Source organism: Platalea leucorodia (genome assembly GCF_965183815.1).
Source record: "Platalea leucorodia genome assembly, chromosome: Z".
In the NCBI taxonomy this organism is placed as follows: Eukaryota; Metazoa; Chordata; class Aves; order Pelecaniformes; family Threskiornithidae; genus Platalea; species Platalea leucorodia.
The window spans coordinates 92,899,898-92,922,309 of NC_138858.1; the positions used below are offsets into that span (position 1 = coordinate 92,899,898).

Below are 22,412 nucleotides of genomic sequence, written 5' to 3' on the forward strand. Positions count from 1 at the left end.
TCCTCCCTCACCAGCAAAGCGGAGCAGAGTTTGCACCGGGTGGCTCTCAGCAGCTAGCGAGGAGGGTTATTCTCCTCACTCCCCGCCCCTCCACCTTATTTTAATATTAAACACTTAGGGCTTAAACGCTACGTGGTTTGGAGGGAGAGAAAAACAGCCTCAGTACCAGAAGATCTCCAAAACCTGAGGTTATTCACTGAATTAGATTACAGCTGAGAAAGCTGTCACACACACTTTCAATTTTCCGTTGCATATTAAAACACCAAGATCAGACTAAATCGAAGTTAGATTTCCAAAACTCAACTGCTGGCTCAGAGAAGGTTTTGGCATTCACCTAAATAATATCGATGTTCAACAAGAAGACATATACAGTGACCTAAACTTCAGGTAAGAAATACAAGTTTGTTTTCAAGCAAGGTCAATTTAGCCCTTCCAAAGTAAACATAGCTCTGTATTATTTATTCTGTCTCTGCGTAGGCATAAAGGAGGGTTACTGTGCCCTTTTGGTCAGGGTTTGAAATGACATTAACACATCCCACAGATACTTCTCATAATAAGAATCTACATATAACCCTGCCCACATTAAATTCTCACCCTCCCCATGCAACGCATCTCAATACCTTATCTAATAGTTTTCAAAACACTAAGAACACTTCCCTCCTCTGAGACTGCAAAAAGAAACTGAAGTTACAACAGCAACCAGCAAGAACCCGACCAGAATTTTGCTCTATGTTTTGTGGACTTCATACTCGGATTATATTGATGTTTGTATTCATCTTTACTGCCCCGTGCAATCAACTAGGGGCACATTTGTCACCGTAATTAAGCGACTTAAGGAAACAATAGCACAACGCCATGTAGCAAGATTCACTAACTGCAGTAACTGTTAAATCTCGTGGCTGTAAAACCACCTCTGCTCTCCAGCAGCTCGCTGCACATCAGCCACAAAGCCAACGCAAGAACGTTACCGCCGAGGCGGCAGCGTATCCGAGGGACAGCACGTGGAGCGAGCAGGATTGCGTACCAAGGTCAAAAACACAAAACCACCACCCATTCTAGGAAGAGGAAGTGGGACTGTTCGTACTATTTACCAATTAATTGTTACCTTACATCTGCCAAACCGAAGAGCAAACAACAGATTTCGCACACAAGTAAGAAACTGCACCCTAGGCTGCTCTCACTTGTTACTGCAACCTGGTTCAATCTTTTTTTTTCTTCTGAATGCTTAAAAGAAAAACTTGTCTTGAGAAGCTGCAACAGCACTTCAGTCATCCTGGCACATCCATTGATCGATGGGCAGAGTCAAAGCAGAAACAGTTTAAGAAATTTTAGAATTACTCTCGACTTCTCAGTTTTTTATTGTTGCTGTTTTCTTTTAACAGTAATTAAATCACTTTCTTTTACCCAAATACTCTGAAAGTAAGATCGTTCGTTTAGTTTATTAGAACTAAGCACCAGAAGGTTAAATAAGGGATCTGTTAAAGTATATCATGCCAGGACCCAAACTTTGGTGTGGCCACAGCAGAACGATAAAAAGCAAAAATCAGCCTGCAGAAAGCAAAATTCTATAAAACAAAAACATACACAGCATTCTGTGCTTTGTTAAAAATATAACTTTGCTAATGTCACATGGCATTCGAATCATTATGCTTTATGTTGTCCTGCTTATAAGTCCGACTAAGAGTGGAAACCGTGCAAGTTTTGAGTCCTGCTGGAGGATGCTAATCCGATGTGGTAAAATAATTTTAACGCTTTTCATTTCTCTCTTGAGAGGGAAGAGAAAGGATGATAATTCATTTAAAAGACATTTTTTCCCCAGGTACAGGTTCTTTGGCCTTACTTACAATGTCAAATATCGAGGCAGACTACTCGCTTGGTGAGTAAGTACTTCATGATGTAAGAGGAAAAAACCTCACTGCCACTACCACAACAACTAATCCTCCTCCAGCCAACACCACCAGATTTAGAGCCTCCACGAACCCTCATTTTCAAATCAGCAATGGATCTTTACGTTCAGAAGACTGCCTTGAAACTGTCCATCTGTATAACCATCTTCATCTGTATAACCACCTTCTAGTCCTACAACTCAGCAAGTACAGACTGACAACTTGTGCCTCAACTGTCGCATCAGGGAGAAAAAAAAAACAAACCCTCTCTCGCACTGCTGTGACCCGTGGGTTACGTGATTTGGTTATCCAGCTCATTCCTCTGGCAGCGGTTTAATGGCAGGCCGCTGCGATCGACATTACAGAAATTCTGATCTCTTGCCTGGCTGGTATGTTGAATCCACTAAAATCTTCCTTAAAGCCTTCTCGAAAATTGAGCCCCACCAGGTGAGGCTGCATACAGAACACTAGAAAGCTGTTCATATAACCCACAGCCGAACATTTCAGTTTGAGAAGCACTGAAATTGTACAACAGCCTAAGCAAAAGGTTTCTGCCCCAAAAAGCATTACCCTATCCCATCTCTTTGAAGTAAGAACAGACCTTTTCCTATTACATTGGCAACTTTCAGTCTTTCCTTAAAAGAGCTTCCACACTTTAAAAAGTGGGGATATAAACCAAACTTTGTGCAGCATTTCACTAGGACACCAAGGTTTATTTCTTCTCTGGGATGTTACATGCATATATCTGGCCGATTAGAATGTACTGTATTAGGCTGTTCATAGTCACCCGTTCTGATTCCATCTATAAACATCATTCAGAAGTTGATGATCTACAGACTGCCGAGTGATTTAACAAAGACTGTTTATGAGCCTCAGCCCTGTTCCTAATAGGAAGGACTCCCTGTCACAAGGCTAGAGCACTAAGCCATGACAACACTACAGGCTCCTCGTCACGGTCACGTCCGTCTGGGTCTACAGTAAGATGCAATACTTGATCAACGTAGCCAGCGAAAGTCCTTACCCGTACACAGACAAAGAATGCTCTTGCCAGGACAGCTTATTTTTCTCAGAAGGGCTGAAGTTCAGCAGCAAAAATGCGGTTTTGCTAGTACTGAGAAGGAGAAGTAAGTTCTCTGCTGATACCTTGGTACAACTATCCCACCAAAGCGGTATTAATGAGATCCAGACACAGCATTAACAGAATTCAAAAGCTGCGTGACTGTGTCTGGTCCCTCTTATCTCCTCCACATACAGCCCTCCAGGTCAAAGTCTGCCAGGCTGTATCACTCCTCACAGCAGCCAGTCCCCAGCTGTGACAGTTCCTAAAGCCGGCAGTGCACTCCCTTCCACAGGCACAGCGGACTTCATTTGGGTACGCGACAAAACTTGGGGATTAGTGAACTTCAAAGCACTCTACTTTTACTGGTAACTCCTAAATCCAGTGGGAGAAAATAGTTGTGATTATTTTTTTTTTAAGTAATTTCCCTCTGGAGCTCACCTGTGTAACACGGTCCTCGATGCTAGCCTATGCTTCTGTTGGGACAATTTGTACACCGGCCTCATTATCTTCCTAGGCAGGCTGCAGAAGCAAGGATTATTGCTTCACTGAATTGCTACTCTCAACAGTCTTAAAACACAAGAGGTTGTTCCCCCACAGAGCTTACATCATCGAGAGCTTCTTCCTTCCACGTCTTTCGCTGTCATCACGGTTAACACACCCAGATTTTCCCACCCTTCTTCCTTTCCAAAACTCTGCACCGGTTTGTCCGTATCTCAGTCGCTGCCCAGCGAAGCGGCATCTGGGCTGCGTTACAGCGAAAGGACAGCCCCTGGAGCTTCCAAAATAACAGAACAGAATGATGAATCCTGGACGTGTAGGAATCTCAACGTTTAAACCTAAGGAAGGATTACTTCGCAAAAGTCACTCCCAAGTTCCGATGCAAAGAATACCCCGCTGTCGTTGAAATATGAACAACAGGCTCAAGAGCCATACCCACCCTTCCTCAGCAAAGGAACACTACCTAAAACCACGAGGGAATGTGATTTTCAGTGATACGCGTTGATCTCGCAGAAAAGTATTTCAGAATAAATTCTTCTCACTACAACAGCGACGACTCTATTAAATTACAGTGCCAGCCTCCTGCAGGCTGCAGAATTTAGCTTCCAAATGCGACCCATAACAGATACCACACCGATACAACATTGGAACTCAACCAACAGATAAAGAAACAACTTAATTATTTCAAGGTTTATAGGAAATGGATACTTTGTAGCAGCTGGGAAACAACTTGAAATCAACAATACCTTCAAAACTGCAACTGAATTTCCTAATGAAAGAAAAAGAGTTTGTTCTCTAAAACCGGGTAGCCAGCATTCTGTACCGATCCTTTCCCACGGCTGCGGGATCTTCTGAGCGAGCAGGGAAACGGGACTGTTTACAGACACCGAGACTCTACACACGGACACTGTTTGAGCAAATATTTTCATGTTGCCCATGGGAGAGCCACAATTCAAAGTATCAGAGGAAAAAGTAAATGAAATAAAAAAATATAAGCAGTACAAGATAAGGTAGGGCAATCTAGTAGAGCTCTTACAGTGCTCCTTCTTAAATTAACACCGAGTTTGTTTCACTTCCCGTCCCGAGCTTCTTAGCCTGACCAAGCATAACTCAAAAAACCCAGTTACACCTTCAACAGTGAGTGCCCCATCATGGGAAAGTTTCAAAGAGATTAGAAACCCTCTAGGTTCACATTTTTCACCAACAATTGCACTTATCTAAAGCTATTTTTCCGCATGAGTATTTTGCAACTTCACTCTCAGAAAACAAGACATGAAGTTCTCAAATTATTGCTTTCATGCTGCGGTAGACTAAATAATAACAGACCGCTCAGATTATCACACGATTCTGAACAATGCCGATCCCATTTTCCTCCTCCCAAAGAGGGAGTTTTGTAGGTTTGCATAAAATATAGCAACAGGGTAGGAATTACCTATAAAACACACAAACATGCATCTATCCACTGTATTATTGCTCAAAAAAGTGAGAAAAGATACGGTAACTATGCAATGCGTAAGAGAAACCTCCTGAATGTCAGAAGCACCCACCGCTATTCATCACCAAACAGGAGACCAAGGTGAAAACTCCCAAGCACGAGGAGGGAGGACTCTCTCCAAAGCCTGCTGGGTGCAGCGCCCGCAGAAACTGCCCGCACCCAGCCGGAGGCAGCCAGAAGCCAGCGCAAAACGGCAGCGCTTTCCCTGAACGCCCGAGACCCCCGGGGTTCCGCGCGCCTTCTGCCCACCGCTACCAGCTGACGAACCCTGCTGGGACCAGCGCAGACGCTTGTTCATCTGAGGCTGGCTACCACCACAGCAGCGAGCCGACACAACACCTACCGATAAAAAGCGTAGAGCGCACGTATTTTAAACGGAGTTTCCACAAAACCTTTTTGAATTTGTTTTACCCTTTTCTGTTGACAACCACCATGTGGGTGGCCCTGCTTAAAGCAGCTGGGTTAGCGCTTGGTAGAGGCAAGGAATTTTACAGAGATGGAAAGTAACTGCTGTGAGAACAGAAACTGTCCTACTGCCTCACTGACCGAGTTGAAAAAGCAATACTTTGAGTCAGTCTTACATGTTCAGCAAACGGCGTCGCTGCCTCGTCACCCTGAGCTGGACTTTCTATCAACAGTCTCGAAAGCAGAAGTTCCAGGCCATCTTTACGCACAAACAACCCAGCTCCTGTCCACACAGATCTAAATCGGGGAGATTCAAAGATTTGTTCGCGTCCTACCACCCCTTCATTACCTGAGTCACCACACACATGTTTACCGCCGTTTTCTGGGCTGTTTCGTTCCAGCGTATGCCTGTATCTAACCTGCGCTGGTACTCGTCATCTCGAGGGTCTAATCCACACAGCAACGATTCTCAGCTGTTCACGGCTCTACATGTTTTACAAGCACACAGCTGTGTGGCTGGAACAGGCTAGGTTGGTTGGGATTTTAAAGTGATGCAATTGACTTCTGTCATGTTTCTATTCCTCCTCCCAAAACCTTACGACTGCCCAGCCAGAACCACGTAAAACGTACAACCCGGTTCTCGCTGCAGTTCAGCATACGCACCTGCCACCGAACTCCTCACTAGAACTGAACACACCCATGCTTTTTCTACAGTCATGTCAAAAATCACCTGGAGGGCTGCCTCGATCAACTGTAACAGCATCCTGTGGTGTTCAAATTATATGAACTGTAGACAGAAATAAAATAATTATTCTTATTGATTCTTGCAACCAGTATTTGCAGTCTGCTCTGTCCCATTTTGTTCTGGCTGTCCTTAAGAAATCACACATGGAAAGTTTCATTTACGTACGTTAAGACAATGCCAAGTTTTTCAACAGCACATAGATTCGTTAGCAGAAAAACTGTAGCCTGTGGATTTCTACTGACTTCAGCTGGACTGAGCAGTCTCTTCTGGCAGACACTGATGGTGAATCAGAGGCCTCCTGACAAACTTTAAAGCATGCGGTAAGGCTGACTACTTCCCTGTATACCTTTTGAAAGGTGGTTTGTTTTTTTAATAAATGCCAGAAGAAGTAGTCATGTCTGTAATATGGTTTTGATAAGGCCACTTTTAACAAGTTTCCCATGGTGACACGGAAAGAAACAACTTGGACAGCAGCAAAGAAAACGCCATGCATTAAAAAGAAAATAAAAAGTGGTTTGTCTTGAAAACGCGCTTAGAGTACTCATCTGTTTTTAGAGCCTCAGGATTCAAATAGGAAACGTGGAGGGAAATCTTTTTTTTCTCCAGGGAGAGTCACGGATCGATATTCACGTAAAACCAGAAGCCAGATCTTTGGCAATACCAAACACTGTAAGAGTCATGACATACTTTCACATATCAAAAGCAGTGTAGTAACTGCAACGTATCTCATGTGTATCACCTGAAACTCGGGCAAACTTACCAAACTGAAAATGCAAAACTGGGTTGTATTAAAACAAAACATAGTGTCTTTGGTCGTCATCCTCTACTCTTAGTCTGTAACTTCATAAAGCACATGCTCACTTTGTGGAGTAAAATCTTTTCAAGCAGTTTATTAAAAAATTTAAAAAAGAAAAAATCTAACTGCCAAAACATACTCTGTGCATCTCTACAGTAAGCCACTGGACAACCTAAACAGTCATCAAAACAGGCTACAATTTTTTCTTCAACTATGATTATAGGCTACTTTACATTGTCTTTTGGGTTAGTTAGTATATATAGAACTATACCATTAAGATTTTTTTTTTCTTAACAGCAAATTGAAAATCTTAAACCTGTATTAAAATTGTCGAGTGTATTGCCAGTGAAAAAAGAGCGGAGTGAGACACAGAACAAAACAGAGTACAATGCAACAGCACCTCAAAAAAAAAAAAAAAATAAACCGAGAAACGACAAACCCTTCGCTCATGTGCGGTTCTCAGGAGCACGCACTGAAAACCTGCTTATCTGAAGAAGCTGACAAGTACGCGGCTTGTCACGGAGACGGCAGACAGCTCCGCATCGCTTCGCAAGAGCGGGGAGCAGGCTCGGACCCCCGGTTCCTCCCCGCCAGAAGCCCTGGGGCTCGCCGAGAGCGGCTCCCCCCGGCGCCCGGGCGCTCTCCCCGGCTGCCTGCCGCGGCGGGGGATACGGAGGCGCTGGGGGCCGCCGCCTGCCCCAAACCCCGCCGGCTGGGACAAGCGAGCGGCTCCCGCCGCGCCTCACGGAGCCCTGCCCGCCCCGGCCCTCCGCGGCCTCACGGAGACGGCGGGCCGCCGCCCGGCCCGGCCCGGCCCTGCCCGCGGGATCGCCTCGGGACGGCCCGCGGCCCACCGCCCTCTCCCCTCCCTCCCCGGGGGCCGCGCCGCCGCAGCGCCGGCAGCAAACATGGCGGCCGCGGCCCCTTTAAGCCCGGGCGGGCCGCCGCCGCCGCCCCCGCCGCCCGCCAGCGCGGCCGCCCGCCGCCCTCACCTTCAGTCTGTTCCATTCTAACTGCCCCCGCCGCGTCCGCCCAGCCCAGCGGAGACAAAGGCCGGCGGCGGGGGCTGCGGCGGCGGCAGCGGGCCTCCCCGCCTCCTCCCGCAGCAGCAGCGGCGGCAGCAGCAGCAGCAGGCCGCGACGGAGCCCCGGCCTCGATTTCCGCGCCCCCGCCGCTGGCGCCGGGCTCCGCCCCGGGAGGCCGCCCGCTCCCCCCCCCCCCGCCCCCCCCACCGCCCAGCTCCCGGCCGGTGCGGCCAAGGGGAGGCGCTCGGCGGGGCGCGGGCGGGCGCGGGCGACCGCTGGCGGCGGGGGAAGGCGGCGCTCCGTGCCGCTCTGCCCGGGTCCGGGTCCCGGCCCCGCTCCCGCGCCCTCCGCCTCCTCCGCCCCCCCGCCGCCGCCGTCGCCGCCGCCGCGCACCGCGCAGGCGCGCGCGCAGGCGCCGCCACCGCCCCCCCCCGCGCCCCATTGGCCGCCCGGGCGGCGCCCGCCGCAAGGCACGACGGGGGATGTAGTCCGGCGGGGGCCGAGGCGGCGGCCGGCGCCGGGTAAACCCGCTCTCAGTAAACCCGCGTCTAAATAAACCCGCATCTAAGTAAACCCGCATCTAAATTCAGCGTCTCCCGGGGCGCACCGCGCGTCCCGGGTACAATAGAACCCGCGCTGGGTGCCCCGGTGCCACGGAAATCCAGCCGCTGGGACGGGACCGCGCGCCCTCGAGCTACGGCTCCGCACGCCCCAGCCTTAGAATCACAGAAACGTGGAATCGTTTAGGTTGGGAAAGACCTTTAAGGCCATGGATCCCAACCGTTAACCCAGCACTGCCAAGGCCACCACTAAACCATGTCCCCAAGCACCACATCTCCCTGGCTTTTAAATCCCCCCAGGGATGGGGACTCAGCCCCTGCCCTGGGCAGCCTGGGCCAGGCCCTGACAGCCCTTTGGGGGAAGAAGTTTTTCCCAATACCCAACCCAAACCTGCCCTGGCGCAGGTTGAGGCCGTTCCCTCTCGTCCCATCGCTTGTTCCTGGGGAGCAGAGACCGACCCCCCCAGCTCCAGCCTCCTTTCAGGCCGTTGCAGAGAGCGATGAGGGCTCCCCTCAGCCTCCTCTTCTCCAGGCTGAGCCCCCCCAGCTCCCCCAGCCGCTCCTCCCCAGCCTTGTGCTCCAGCCCCTGCCCCGGCCTCGCTGCCCTGCTCTGGCCACGCTCCAGCCCCTCCATGGCCGCCTTGGGGTGCGGGGCCCAGCGCTGAGCACAGCATTCGAGGGGCGGCCTCACCAGTGCCCAGCACAGGGGAACCATCCCTGCCCTGCTCCTGCTGGCCACACTGTTCCTGATACAAGCCAGGGTGCCATGGGCCCTCTTGGCCACCTGGGCACCCTGCTGGCTCATGTTCAGCGGCTGTCGACCAGCACCCCCAGGCCCTTTCCCGCCGGGCAGCTCCCAGCCGCTCCTCCCCACGCCTGCAGCGGTGCCTGGGGTTGCTGTGCCCCCAGGGCAGGACCCGGCCCTGAGCCTTGCTGACCCTCACCCCGGGGCCTGGGCCCATCGCCCCGGCCTGGCCAGGGCCCCCTGCAGAGCCCCCCTGCCCTCCAGCAGATCAACGCTCCCCCCGACTTGGTGTCCTCTGCGAACTGACTGGGGGTGCACTTGATCCCCAAGCCCAGATCGTTGATAAAGACACTAAACAGGACTGGCCCCAACACTGAGTCCTGGGGAACACCACTGGTGACCGGCCGCCAACTGGATTTAACTCCATTCACCACCACTCTCTGGGCCCGGCCGTCCAGCCAGGTTTTTACGCAGCGAAGACCACGCTTATCCAAGCCACGAACAGCCAGTTTCTCCAGGAGAATGCTGTGGAAGACAGTGTCAAAGGCTTTTCTGAAGTCAAGGTAGACAACATCCACAGCCTTCCCCTCATCCACTAAGGGTCACCTTGTCATACAAGGAGATCAGGTTGGTCAAGCAGGACCTGCCTTTCATAAACCCATGCTGGCTGGGCCTGAGCCCCTGGTTGCCCCATACGTGCTGCATGATGGCACTCAAGATGATCTGCTCCATAACCTTCCCCAGCACCGAGGTCAGGCTGACAGGCCTGTAGTTCCCCAGATCCTCCTTCCACCGCTTCTTGTAGATGGGCGCCACATTTGCTAACCTCCAGTCAACTGGGATCTCCCCGGCGAGCCAGGACTGCTGATAGATGATGGAAAGTGCCTTGGTGAGCACCTCCACCAGCTCCCTCAGTCCCCTTGGGTGGATCCCACCTGGCCCCATAGGCTTGTGTGTGTCTACATGGTGCAGCAGGTCGCTGACCTTGGATTATGGGGGCTTCATTCTGCTCCCCATCCCTGTCTTCCAGCTCTTACGACAGCATCTACAAAAAGATGTGAAGCGTACCACCAACACGCAACGCAGAAACCCACGGAGGTGAACGCGGCAAGAGGACGGCGGTTCCAGCAGCTCTGGCTGGCCCTGCTGCGCTTACTGGTGCAAGGACGGCTGCGGGCACCGAGTGCTGGGCACGGACACGCGTTCCTGCGAAGCTCAGCGTGTGCCGAGGCGTTACCGACCCCGCTGTGCAGCTGCAACCGCCCCACCAAACCATGGCGTGCGTTTGCACCGCTGTTAGGAAACACGGACGGCACGGCCGAGACGTACCACGTGCGTTTAATTACAGCCGGGCGGCATGAGGCCTGGGAAAAAAACAAATTCTGCTGGAGAGATCCTAACGTGCCTTGCAGAGCCTAGGTCTAGCTCCTGAGGTTTGGCATCTGGGTTGGATCGAGAAGGAAAATGCTGTCATCCTCAGTCGTTTCTAATCCTATTTTGGCTGAAAAATTATGCATTGAGATGTTTGCAATTAATTCCCCTCCTCCACAACCCTCAAGTCTTTCTTTTGCGGAAGAAAACACAACTGAAGTGCACACAATAAATCTTTCCTGCAGCAAAAACATTAACATGCAAGGAAAAAAAAAGGAAAATGGAAAGCAAAAAAAGCACAAGAGAATGGAAAGTAAACAAGATGGGAAGATAAGATGATGTCCGTTACCAAGAAAAAAAAAAGTCAGATAATAAACTAGGAAGAATTAGGTAAAAAGAGAGACACGACCCAACATGAAAGAGGAAGCTGGAGAGATGCGAGCTTTACGAGTCACTGAGCAAAGGATGAGCAATGATTTCCAAATTCACAGCATTTCCCGCTGCCCAGAAAGCAGAGGCTCGGAGCCCACAATGAGGAGGCGTTTTTCATGTCGGGGGGGCCCGGGAATTGCTGTAATAAAGTGAATTTAAAAAGCGATTATTCTCCTCCTTAAATACAATAAGGCACCAAAAATGGAGGTGACCTAGAAAAGGCTTCCTCTCTCTCTTCTCCTCCCTTCTGTAAATCCTAAATGCTTAATATTAAGCATTAATATTAAAGTTAATATTAATATATGGAGGGTCCTGATGTTCCTGCAGCTGAAGTAGTCCAGGGATGAGAATATATTTTCTTTCTGATTCCTTTTGACGACTAATGAACGTTCTGACAGGAATTAGTTTCTCCTCCATTTTTGCCCTGTTCGGTTTTCTTTTGCACTCCTTTTTCCTGCTCCTGAGAGTTTTTACTGGAAGCGACCTGTTGGCTGGGATCCTACCCGCAGAGCTAAGGCTGAGCGCAGATGAGGGAAGCGCCACGACACCAGCTTCACCTTTCTCAGCCCTCAGGGAAACATAAAACACCGCTTTGCTTGCCCTGTGCAGTGACTACAAGATACAACCAGCTACCAGAAGAACACGCAATCACGGTAACTAGCGATCCTTGCCAGGATCGCCGCTCACCCTGCACTGACGAACCTGTGGGGACAAGCGGTTCTGGTGCTCTGCAGGCACTCGGGACCTCACCGCCGGACTCGACGTTTCCAGCTCCAGATCATCGCACGCGGTTCCAGCCAGCGAGCGACCGCAGCTCCATCAGTAACAGACCCCAGCATTCCTTAAACGCCACACACTTGAGTGCTTTACAACAACCCCGAAGACGTACGCGAGAGAAAAACAATATTTGTGAACAATCAAAGAGGTGCTGTGTTCTCCCCGAAGAACGCTCCCCTTTAAATGCAGCGCGCTAATTGCTTCCAGCAGCTGTGCCCCAAATCCTGTTGCCTGTGTGTTTCACAACAGTTCAGCATCGACGCCTGTTCCTGGACAAACGATCTATGCCCACTGCCGTCCCCAAAAAGAAGGGGTGGGCTTGCTAAGGGGGCTCTGAGCAGCAGCTTTAAGCGGGCAGTGTCGAGGAGGGGCTCTGACCCCTCACCGCTGTAGTGACCTTCCTAAAAGCCCAGCGCTTAACGCAGCGAGGCAGCATCCCCAGGTCAGTCTCCTTTGAAACAGGAGCGTCCAGCCCTCGTTCAGGCAGGAAAAACTCTTGTAGACATAATCTAAACACGTTTAAATCACAGTTTTGAACACTGCGAAGATGAGAAGGTAGATAAGCATGCCCAGACTCTGGTCTGCATTGTCTTAGAAGCCATCTCACGAATTCACAGCGGAATACGTCCCTGAGGAGACAAAATCGGTGTTTCCAACTTCTTGAAAGCTGGAGCACTAGTGCAGCCACGCAGACCTCCCGCTCTAGCGCGAGGAACAAGGGACGCCACCTTGAGCTGGGTTCGGAGGACGGGAGCTTGTGTTTGCCTGCTCATCCAGTTTTACTGTCCTATTCTGTCACTTCCCCAGGCAAGAGCCTCTCCCAAGGGAAGGAAAACCCAAACAAAACCCTCTTCTGCGACGCCGGGGGACGTGGTCTAGCAGAACCAACTCTGGCAGAATAAAGCACAGAGGAACTAAATTGCACCATTACACGCTCTGCATTAACAACGCAGAAATGGTTTTGACAGTAAAAAAGTATTTGGATTAGTGGGGGGGGGGGGGGGGATTTTTTCAGAATTTAAAGGACCTGGAGGCCAGCCCTTCATGGGAAACGTGCTTTCCAACCGATGGAAAACACAGCAATGCGCTGAGAGCTCTGGTGGCAGGCCTCAGCAGCTTTCTGTCCCGTTTCTTACCCATCTTTCCCAATTCCATTTTCTACTTTTTTAAATATTGCTCCTCAGTTTAGGCACCTACGAGCGAAGTTGCCAAAGGGTTACAAACCTATCGTGGGCAATAAAATGGGGTTTTCCCCACTAGCCGCTCAAAGACAGAAGACATTTCGAGAGACCAAGCCTCCTGTCACCTACCGAGAACGTTTCTCCGGCTGCCTGCGTGTTTCGCCAGACCCGCAGTCTTTGCCTCACAACGCGTCGGGGCTTGAAGCTTCCTGCTGACGCCGAATCCCACGCGAAGCCGTTGTCGGGCGCCGACACGCAACGGGAGGCTCTGCCCTTCCGGGCCCCGCCGTACGCGCAGCCGCTCACAGCGCCGTCTGCTCTGTGTAGAGAGACAAACCGCCGTCGCTTAAACGGGAGCTTTTCACGTAAAAGCAAAGTTTTGCGTCGTACGAAAAACTAAAGGGGTCCTGTCAACGCTTGGCTGGACGCTCAGCTACCGACGGCGTTTTCCCTTTTGACAACCCTACGACGGCAGGAAACCTCCGAGGCAGCAGCCGCCGCCGAAACGACGTCGCCGTGCGCGTCACCTGCTTACCGAGCCCTCCCGCCTCTCGCCGGGCCGCCGGCCGAGGCTTGGCGGGCCGCGGCGCAGAACCGCGGGCTCCCTTCCAGCCCCTCTCCGCCCGTGGCTCCCGCTCCCTGCCCCGCTCTCCGGCTGCTCCATACATAACAAGGAAAAGGCGCAGGTGAAGCGCCTCCCTTACGTCACGCCCAGCCCCACCGCCTCGCGATGGCGTCACGCACCGGCCCGTGACATCACCCTTCAAGGCCCGCCCTCTCGCGCCTCGCCGCCGCCGCCCTCGCAGCCAATGAGCGGCCCTTCCTGAGGGCACCTCGGGTCAAGCCCCGCCCCCGCCCTGCTCCCATTGGGTGACTTCCGGCAGGGCCGCAGTCCTGCTTTCTGATTGGCCTCCGCCGAAGGGGTTGTGACGCACGGCGATGGCGTGATGGAGAGGGTACCATAGAGCGCAGCTGGCCGGGCTAGAGCGCCATGGGACAGCCCGGGAGGACCGGGGCCGCGGGCGGGCCCCTGGCGGGGAGCGGGGCCGGGGAGGGGCCGGGGCGCCGGGGTCCGGCCCGGCCGCGGGAGCTTCGGGGACCCCCAGCCCCCGCTCACGTCTCCCCTCGGAGCCACGGCAGGGGCGGGAGGGTCCCGGGCCGCTCCCCGGCCGCTCGCCCGCCTTGGCTGTCGGGGATGAGGGTCCCGCCGCCGCCCGCGTCCAGCCGGAGCCGGTGACCCCATGGCCTTCCACAGCTGTAACCTGCTCCTGGCGCTGGCCAGGCCGAGGTAAGGCGGGGTGGGTGCCTGGGCCTCAGCCTTCCCGCGGCTCCTCCTGCCCGGCTGGAGCTGAACGGGCTGGGGGAAAGCAGGCCTGCAGCCGGGAGGCTCCCCGGCACCGCAGCGCTTTTCCTTAGCGATGTAATGGCTGCGGCTGGTGCCGTTCCGATGCTTGCTAGCGCGCACGTTGAGCGCCATGTCGATGCTTTCATCTAGAGTCCCTCGCCAGGCTCCTGCACCAGCTTGCCTGGCTGAAGGTCGCAGAATGCTTTGGGATGGAAGGGACCTTTAAAAGTCACCTAGCCCGACCCCCCTGCAATGGGCAGGGACACCTACAGCTAGGTCAGATGAGAAGTAGAATGTCTGATTTATCTAAAACTTAAGGGATTTCGGCAGCTGTCGTAACGCGTAGCAGCCTGCAAGCTCTTGGCTCCTTTATAAATAACAGATGAAGCTGTCTGACCGCTTGCCCCTCTTCGGTGCGCAGCCCGTCTGGTCCAGCCGATGTTGCTGGGGGAGGGAAGGGGCAGGAAAAGCAGAGAACCCTGTTCTAAAGCGCTTGGTGAGAGGAGAAGGGGCTTTCTTTTTCTGTGTGTGCAACTGGCACGTTGCACGATGCAATCGGTAGAACAGCTTCCTAGAGGCAGGCTGAAGCCTTGAGTTATTCTCCCCCAGGAACGAAGTTGTTAGCGTGGGACAAATTCTCAATATTTTATCCATTGCTGAAGGATCAGAGTCTCAGATGCTGAGGCAGCCACGAGATTAATTTTGCAGGATTAATTTAGCACTAAGAACACTAATTTGTGTGTAATGCCTAGGTCCCTTAGCCACAATGCACTATTACTTGCTTAAATACCTCTCAGTTTCAGAGGCTCCCGTCTTCTCGTGCACTCCAGTCCTCCGTACTCTCCAGCGGTTGCTTTTGTCCAACTAGTGGATTCTCATTTAAACCGGACTTGTGTAAGAGACTCTGAAAACCAGCCGTCGCTGCACTGCGCGTGGCTGGGCACTGGCCTACCTCACTCGCCAGCTCAAGTCGTGCGAACGTTTCACACGTCCGCCTGCTTGCGTCAGGAGCTCCGAGATGAACCTCCGCCCCGCCGAAGTACTGTAAACGCGGGTACTAAGCCTGCTAAAACTCCAGCAAAACAAGTCGTGGAGACTCCCGTGGGAAAAAAGCCTTTACGCCAAAAAATTGTGGATGAACTGAAACACTATTACAGTGGATTCCACTTGCTTTGGATTGACACCAAGGTGGCTGCCAGGATGGTGTGGAGGCTGTTACATGGTCAGGTCCTCACTAGGAGGGAGAGACGACGGGTAAGTGCCAGACATATGAACACCTTAACGCTAAAATGATGCGTTAAGAGCCTTACTGTAACGAAAGAAGTTTAACCACTCAGTTTCCCCACTTCTTTGGAACGTGGGGTTCTTTTGTCTGGTTGAATAATAATGTTTGCTGTGCTCTTCTCTGTACAGTTGCTGAGAACTTGTGCAGATCTCTTCCGGCTGGTTCCCTTCCTGGTGTTTGTCATTGTCCCCTTCATGGAATTTCTGTTACCTGTATTCTTGAAACTCTTCCCTGAAATGCTGCCCTCGACGTTTGAGACTGAGTCAAAAAAGGTTTGTGTCCTTTCTGAAGATGTAGGCTGTGTACTCCAGCTCGTTAGAACATCCGTACGACTGCACAAAGAGCTGTTGTTTCCTGCCTGCTGCTGCAAATGAGTATCGGCCTCAGACACACGTCTAGGTCAGACATTCCTAGCTTATTCCTAGAATTTGAAGATTGTACTGTAAATAGCGGTCAGTAGGAAAGGACACAGCAATTTCATTTTCTACAGTAACCAAAGCCTGTTTGTTTTTAGTACTGAAGTCTTCATCTCTCTCCCAGAATCCCCTCCCTTCTGATTTTCAAGTGGAATTTCTAATTGTGTTTTATTTCCTAAATGAAGGAAGAAAAGCAGAAAAAGAAATTAAATGCCAAGCTGGAGTTAGCAAAGTTCCTGCAGGAGACCATTGCAGAGATGGCCAAAAGGAACAAAGCAGATACAGGACAAGGAAAACAATTCTCTTCTTATGTGCACCAGGTAAAAGGGGCTGTGCTGGGGATGACAGCAACAGGACGTACACCAGCTTTAGTGCTGCTGTTCTGGACAGAGAGTATGGCTTTTGTACAAAGATTGCAGAGAGATTTGACAGCGCAGAGCTGTCCTGTCAGGTGTTATCCTTCACGGGATACCCTCTTGCAGCTAACACCCTACTGACACTAGCTTTTGACCCCATCTGTCTGTACGGACAAGCATTTCCATCCGGGAATAACAGTGGAAGTTTTACCCTGTGAAATCCTTTAAGCCGCCACTCAAAAACACTGTTTCACTTTGGCCTTTTAACGATATCATTCTGTTTCCATCATACCTGTGTGAGAAACAAGACGGGCTTCTTCCTTAGAGAGGCACGAGGATTCACAAACTGTGATTCTGTTCTAGTTTGGCTTTTGGCCCTGATGCCTCTGCTTTGTTTAGATTCGTCACACCGGCCATCAGCCCAGTACCCAAGAGATCGTACGCTTCTCCAAGCTGTTTGAAGATGAGCTGACCCTGGAACACTTGGAGCGGCCGCAGTTGGTAGCTCTTTGCAAATTGCTTGAGCTGCAGCCCATTGGCACCAACAATCTGCTCCGCTTTCAACTTCTGCTGAGACTCAGAACTATCAAGGCAGATGATGAGGTAAGTTTAAAATAGCTGCTTTGGTGGAACGCACGCTTTTCGCAATCTCAAGTTCTGCCCTCTGAATCACAGGCTGCCTGCTTTACATAAGGCGTGCGTCACTGCCCACACTCCCTCCTCAGATGTGAAGTTTAATATTGATGGGAGTGGGATTCTCCCCATGAGAGATTCCAGAAAAAAAACAGAATGGGGGTTCATTTTCCTGCACCCTCGCTGCCTTTGGTGAACCCTAACGAGTGTGGCACTGCAGATATTGTCACTGTTTTAGAACACCCTTATATTTTTATTCTGGAGTCATACTAACTTGTAATAAAGGGAGGTTCCAATTCTGGAATAAATATTGTATGGAAACACCAGATTTTAACCAACTGAATTCAGTATGAGTTCATATTCATTTATAAAGGGGCTGGATTTATTTAGCCTGGAGAAGGCCAAAGGAGAATCTGCTTGCTGTTTTCAACAGCCTAATGGGGTTATTTAGAAAATGGAACCAGACTTACAGGTGTAGAGTGAAAGGACACCAGGTAATGGTCATAAGTTGCAGCAAGGGAAATTCCAACTTGATAAGAAAAAAAAAAAATAATCAGCGAGCGGGTAAACAGTGGAACAGGTTGTCTAGAGGTTGTGAAATCCCCATCCCTAGAGAGGCTCCAAGCATAAATGGAAAAGGCTGAGCAATGTAAAGAAACTTCTAAGTTAGCCCTCTTTTGAACAGGAGGTTGGACTGGGGACCTCCAGAAGCCCCTTCCAGCCTACATTTTATGATTGTGTTGGAACTGTAATTTGAAATGGTGTTAAGAATCCTGTTACAACACGGAGGAAAGACCGGAACGCTTCTTGCTAGTAAGAGGTGACCGGTTCCGAAAGGCATGCGCAACTAACCACAGGTTCAGCTTTAAAGCCTGCAATCTTGACAGTTGTCAGAGTTACCTGTCTTTGAGTGAATTCTTCAAACCTATAGGATCACGTGTAAAAGTGAAATTCTCAGTACTGGGGGGGGGAACCAAAATAATCAGGATCAAAGTTTTTCATCTTCTGTAGCTGAACACTGTTAGCTTTCAAGGACAGAATGACTTATCTACAAAGTCAGTTCTGTCTCATCTTTGCATTGGTATGATTTTGTGCACGCTTACCTAAACAGACATTTCTTTGGGCTCGAGTTCATCAAGTACATCGGGGTTTTGGCTTGCTCTGTGCCTAGATAGGAACGTGCCTTTTCATTTCAGATGATTGCCAAGGAAGGAGTCAGTGGCCTAAGTGTGTCTGAACTGCAGAGCGCATGCAGAGCCAGAGGAATGCGATCGTTGGGTCTCTCGGAGGAGCAGCTAAAGGAACAGCTCAGACAGGCAAGTACACTCTGCTCCAGTCCTGTTTGACAAGGTTTCGCCTAGGACAGAACGGCGTGCAGTGCTCAGATAGAGCTGGCACAGTTTCACTAAGAATTCACGCGAGTGTTTCTAGATGGAGCCTCACCTGCGTAGCTGAGCTTTAAGGCATGAAGTATCCAGATTATGTCTTAGACTGAAGAGAAAACCAAGTAGCATCAGGACCAGCTAGAAGCAAGATGAAGCAGGGGGGTGGAATATGTTTTAAGCTTCTAAAGTAGCCAAGACTTGTAGGAGAGCCAACACTAGTCTTTCATAAGCATTCAAACAGATTACGGCTGTAGGTGCTGTATTTCAGGTGAGCTGTAGATGACTCAAAGTACTGAGCTTTCGCTGTTGGCTGTTTGTCAGTGGTGATGTCGGTACCTCACCGGTAGCTGGAAACTTCCTCTCTAGTGTGTATTCCACACGCTATTCTTAACTTTTTCTTCTCATTGTGGTAACTTAAAACTGTATTAGCCAAACTCAAGATAGCTTTAAGACCTTTGAGGACAAAGAGTGCTATATAAGTAAGTACTGACGTACAGCCAACATGAAATAACTTTTCCTTCTGTTTTCTTCTAACAGTGGCTGGATCTGCATTTAAAAGAGAACGTTCCCCCTTCTCTGCTCCTGCTTTCCCGTGCCTTGTACTTAATAGATGTAAAGCCACAATCTGTTCCCGTTCCACAAAATAAGGTGAGTTGTTTGAATAAAACTTTCAGGTTAATAGTTTAACCATTACGCATTATAAAAATGAAGCACTGTGACACGAATCTTGTTCTTTGATCCTCCAAGTGGACTGAAGTTATAACTGTAGTGAACTATATGTTCTTCCGTAGGTAGATGAAACTGCTGAAATCATGACGTCTGTTCCCGAAGGTCAAGAGACCCTCGTGGATCCTGCCCCCGTTGTACAGGGAAGAAAGGTTAGAAAATAGCAGTCTACAAGCAGGAAAATGAGTGTGTGGTGCTGTAATCCTTGGGAAGAGCGTGTGAACAGACCTTTCCAAAGCTAGACAAAACCCAATGTCTGACACCATTGCACAGAGCACATAAGCAATGTATATTCTTGCATTCTGTACGTGTTTTTGCCTGAGAGCCTCACGGTTGCATACTCTGACTTAAGAGACAACGAAAGGGTACAGAGATCTGCTGTGGCACATCTTGTCCTGTTGCTGGAAACAGCCGGTTATTCAATACCACGTTACTGGCTGCCAGCAGAGGAGCACTCACAAGCTTCTATGTTGCTGCAGTCACATAAATATAGAGACTTCAACCCAGGTACAGTTTGCTCAGAGAAGCCAGCTAAAAGGTGGCTTGTTTTCAGCTCTCCTAGTGAACCTGGGCTGAGTAGTCCAGGACAAAAAGAGCCAAAATATCTAGAGTAAGAAAGCCAGGGCATATGGTTCTCAGCGTTGTAAATTCCTTAGATCAGTCCAAGCTGATAAAAGCAGCAACAGAAATTAAAGGAGAATATTGTGTCAACTGCTAGAAATATTTCCAAATAGCTCTGCTAAATTGCGTAGGGGAAACGATGGAAGTGATGACATAGAGCTCTCACAAAGACGCATTGCAGGGAACAGCCTTATTCAGAAAGGAGAAGGGCCTGTACGGGGTCTAGCTAGAGCGTTGTTTTCTGAGAGGGTTCTGTGACTTAAAGCTGCTTTTTCCTTAAAGAATGAAGAATTTGTATCTCAGCCAACAGAGAAATTGCCAGTCTCAGAAGTGTCAGTTAAGCCTCCCCCACGAGAGGTAAGCTTTTCAAAATTCTTAGACTTTCCAAAGGAGATTGTTCTTCACACAACTTACAGACAAACGGGAAATTTGTGCTACAAGGTGTTGTGAATCTGAAGTTCAAGGAGCGACTGGAGAAATTGTGGACGAGAACTGCATTGAGGGCTGTTAAATACAAAAATACCACAGGTGACTGAGAGACTGCAGTCAAACTGGGAAAGGTAGCAGGGCATTGTGGGGAACTCCCAGTATGTCCTTGCCTTGTACTCTTCCTTAATAATCTGCTTTGGACCGCTAGGACAGACCAGCCTTCCGTCAGAACCACCATAGCGTTAAGTGCCATTTTGTATCCGTAAAAATATTTCTACAGTGACTTGCCTTTCTTTTGCCCATTTTCTTTCTGTGAATATTTGGTTTCAATTTAGCTGCTTGTGTCTACGTCTCGGATGCCCGCTTAAGGCAAGTTTGGGAGTCCAGGCTGACTTTTATCAGCAGGAGAATGCTCCTTTACCCTGAAGAACTTTAGTCTTAGTCAACTGTTATTCTCCAGAGCAGCTTCCTGTATTAAATGGGAAGATACCTTCTTCAAAAAAGGTTTGAATTTTAAGAAGTGTTTGTATCGGTACTGCCTAAAATCTGCAACTTTCTCTTCCACCTAGACTAAAATGGAAGCATCTCAGAGCAGCAAGGCCGGCGCCAACGGAGTCTAGCCTGAAGCCAGCAAGGACTAACGCCGGGAGAGAAGAGCTTTCATCTCCGCACCTCCTTAAAAGGGAAGAGTGATTTTCCAGGAGGCTGCTTTACACAGAAAGGTGTCAGTAGCCCTCCGGGGCCTCTCTGTCTATTCCAAGCTTATTAGCAACTGGGCCGTGCTAAGCCTGAATGGCACCGGCTTCGCATTTGTACTGGATCCCCTACCCCCACCGTTTTAACTTCTGTTGTAAATATGTTAATAATGATGCTGCTGTCTGTGCTGTCACTCAGCAGGTGTTTGTGCTCTTAAACCTTAGAAGAGGCAGCTTTTCATTGTCATAAAGGCCTCGGCGCAGAGTGAGCTAGGCTGGAAGTCCAGTAAAACCTGTTCTACAGTTTGAAATCCTCTGCAGGAACATAGCCACAAATCCAGGGCTTGCAGCTCGCCCTGCTGCCGCAGCTTTACAAGCTCAAGCTTTTGATCCTCCTCAGCGCGGTTTAACCAATAACTAGCGCACAGAATGACCCGTGTAGCCATTGTATTTAACTGTCACATTTGTACCAAGGAGAACAACCGCAGCAGAGGGAGGAGCAGCACTCTGCTCAGTGGCGTGGTTGAACTTAGCTGTTCGGAAAGACTTGAGAACTTGCTGGACAAGAGCAGAGCAGTGAAGAGGACAGCTTCCACCGCGTGAGCGTTTGCATTCATCGGCAAGAGCTGCAGCAGGTGCCAGACGCTGTTACCGCAGGCAGAGAGCTGCGGTTTTAGGATCCCACTGGGTCATGCGAGGTAGCGAGCGGGGGACCCACGCACATTTCCCAGGTCCGATGTAAGGCTTGGTTAAACCTTATCAGGCTCAGAACTGCACATCAGCAAGTGCTCTCAGACTTACTGTACTTCACAAAATGATTCTTCACACACTCCAGTGTTGACTCTTTGTTTGGTAGACTCTACAGGAGGATACTGAAAAGCTGGTTTTAGCATTTGTTAAGTTTTTTACTTTGTCCTATGATAATGTTCAGAAATCGCTCACATTATGGATTTTAAATATGTGTAATTTATACTTACTGTAAAATTAAAGTTAGGCTTGGTGCTAAGTAGAATGAAATACCTTTTCTAGAGGTCAGACAGCCTTTAGAACAATCCGACTCAAAAAAAGCCAGTCCTCTCAAGGCCAGGTGTTATCAGCACTTTAAACATACGGCTTCAGGCCCTTACTCGCAACGCAGAAACAGCTTCCAGAGGACAGCTACCGCTGTGCTGCGTTCTCACTCCTGTACCTGCACCCCTGCCCTGTTCGTACAGCCAGTACGCAATGCTGAGTATTTGTATTTAATCGGTGGTTAGTAAATGAGAACAAATGTTATTTCAATAAAATAACCCCATTGCTCAAGTGTCGCTCCTTCCTCTGTGTAACACGGATGAGATGTTGCTGGTAGCCATTACTTTGCGGACTGAGACAGAATAGCCTTTGGCTACTTGTCTGTTTAACGGAAGCCTTGTCTCCTTGCTAACACTGGCGGTTGCTGTTCCTTGAACAGAACTGCGACCGAACATCTGCAGAGCCCGCTTCGTCTAGAAAAGCATTTCACCCCCTAAAGAGCTGAGTACAAATGCTCAGTGCAAGATTTCACTG

The 22,412-nt window shown here is 49.9% G+C and overlaps 2 protein-coding genes across 12 annotated transcripts in view; one reads left to right on the forward strand and one right to left on the reverse strand.

The window, feature by feature from the left end:
• The window catches only part of LOC309602135 (histone-lysine N-methyltransferase NSD3), a 45,760-nt gene extending 37,692 nt beyond the window's left edge, over nt 1-8,068 (reverse strand). For all 9 annotated transcript variants that reach the window (XR_014230622.1, XR_014230623.1, XM_082335462.1 and 6 more), the window contains exon 1: nt 7,878-8,068. Coding sequence is in view for 1 of the 9 variants with exons in the window: in XM_082335462.1 (XP_082191588.1) it covers nt 7,878-7,893 (16 nt within the window). In the remaining 8 variants the exon portion in view is untranslated. The remainder of the gene's footprint in view (nt 1-7,877) is intronic.
• Nucleotides 8,069-14,068: 6,000 nt separating this feature from the next.
• LOC309602789 (LETM1 domain-containing protein LETM2, mitochondrial-like) lies at nt 14,069-22,154 on the forward strand. 3 transcript variants are annotated; one of them, XR_014230716.1, is made up of 11 exons: nt 14,069-14,264; nt 15,119-15,575; nt 15,735-15,878; nt 16,208-16,342; nt 16,778-16,981; nt 18,208-18,327; nt 18,934-19,044; nt 19,188-19,274; nt 20,026-20,100; nt 20,742-20,894; nt 21,342-22,154. XR_014230716.1 is itself a non-coding variant. In XM_082336719.1 (10 exons), exons 1-10 carry the CDS (start codon nt 14,218-14,220, stop codon nt 20,790-20,792), a joined length of 1,431 nt encoding a protein of 476 aa, XP_082192845.1. In that variant the 5' UTR covers nt 14,069-14,217; the 3' UTR covers nt 20,793-22,154. The 3 variants fall into 3 exon arrangements, 2 of the variants coding, with proteins under 2 accessions (XP_082192845.1, XP_082192844.1); XM_082336719.1 differs by having other exon boundaries at nt 20,742-22,154; XM_082336718.1 differs by lacking the exons at nt 20,742-20,894; nt 21,342-22,154 and having other exon boundaries at nt 20,026-20,729.
• Nucleotides 22,155-22,412: the final 258 nt, after the last annotated feature.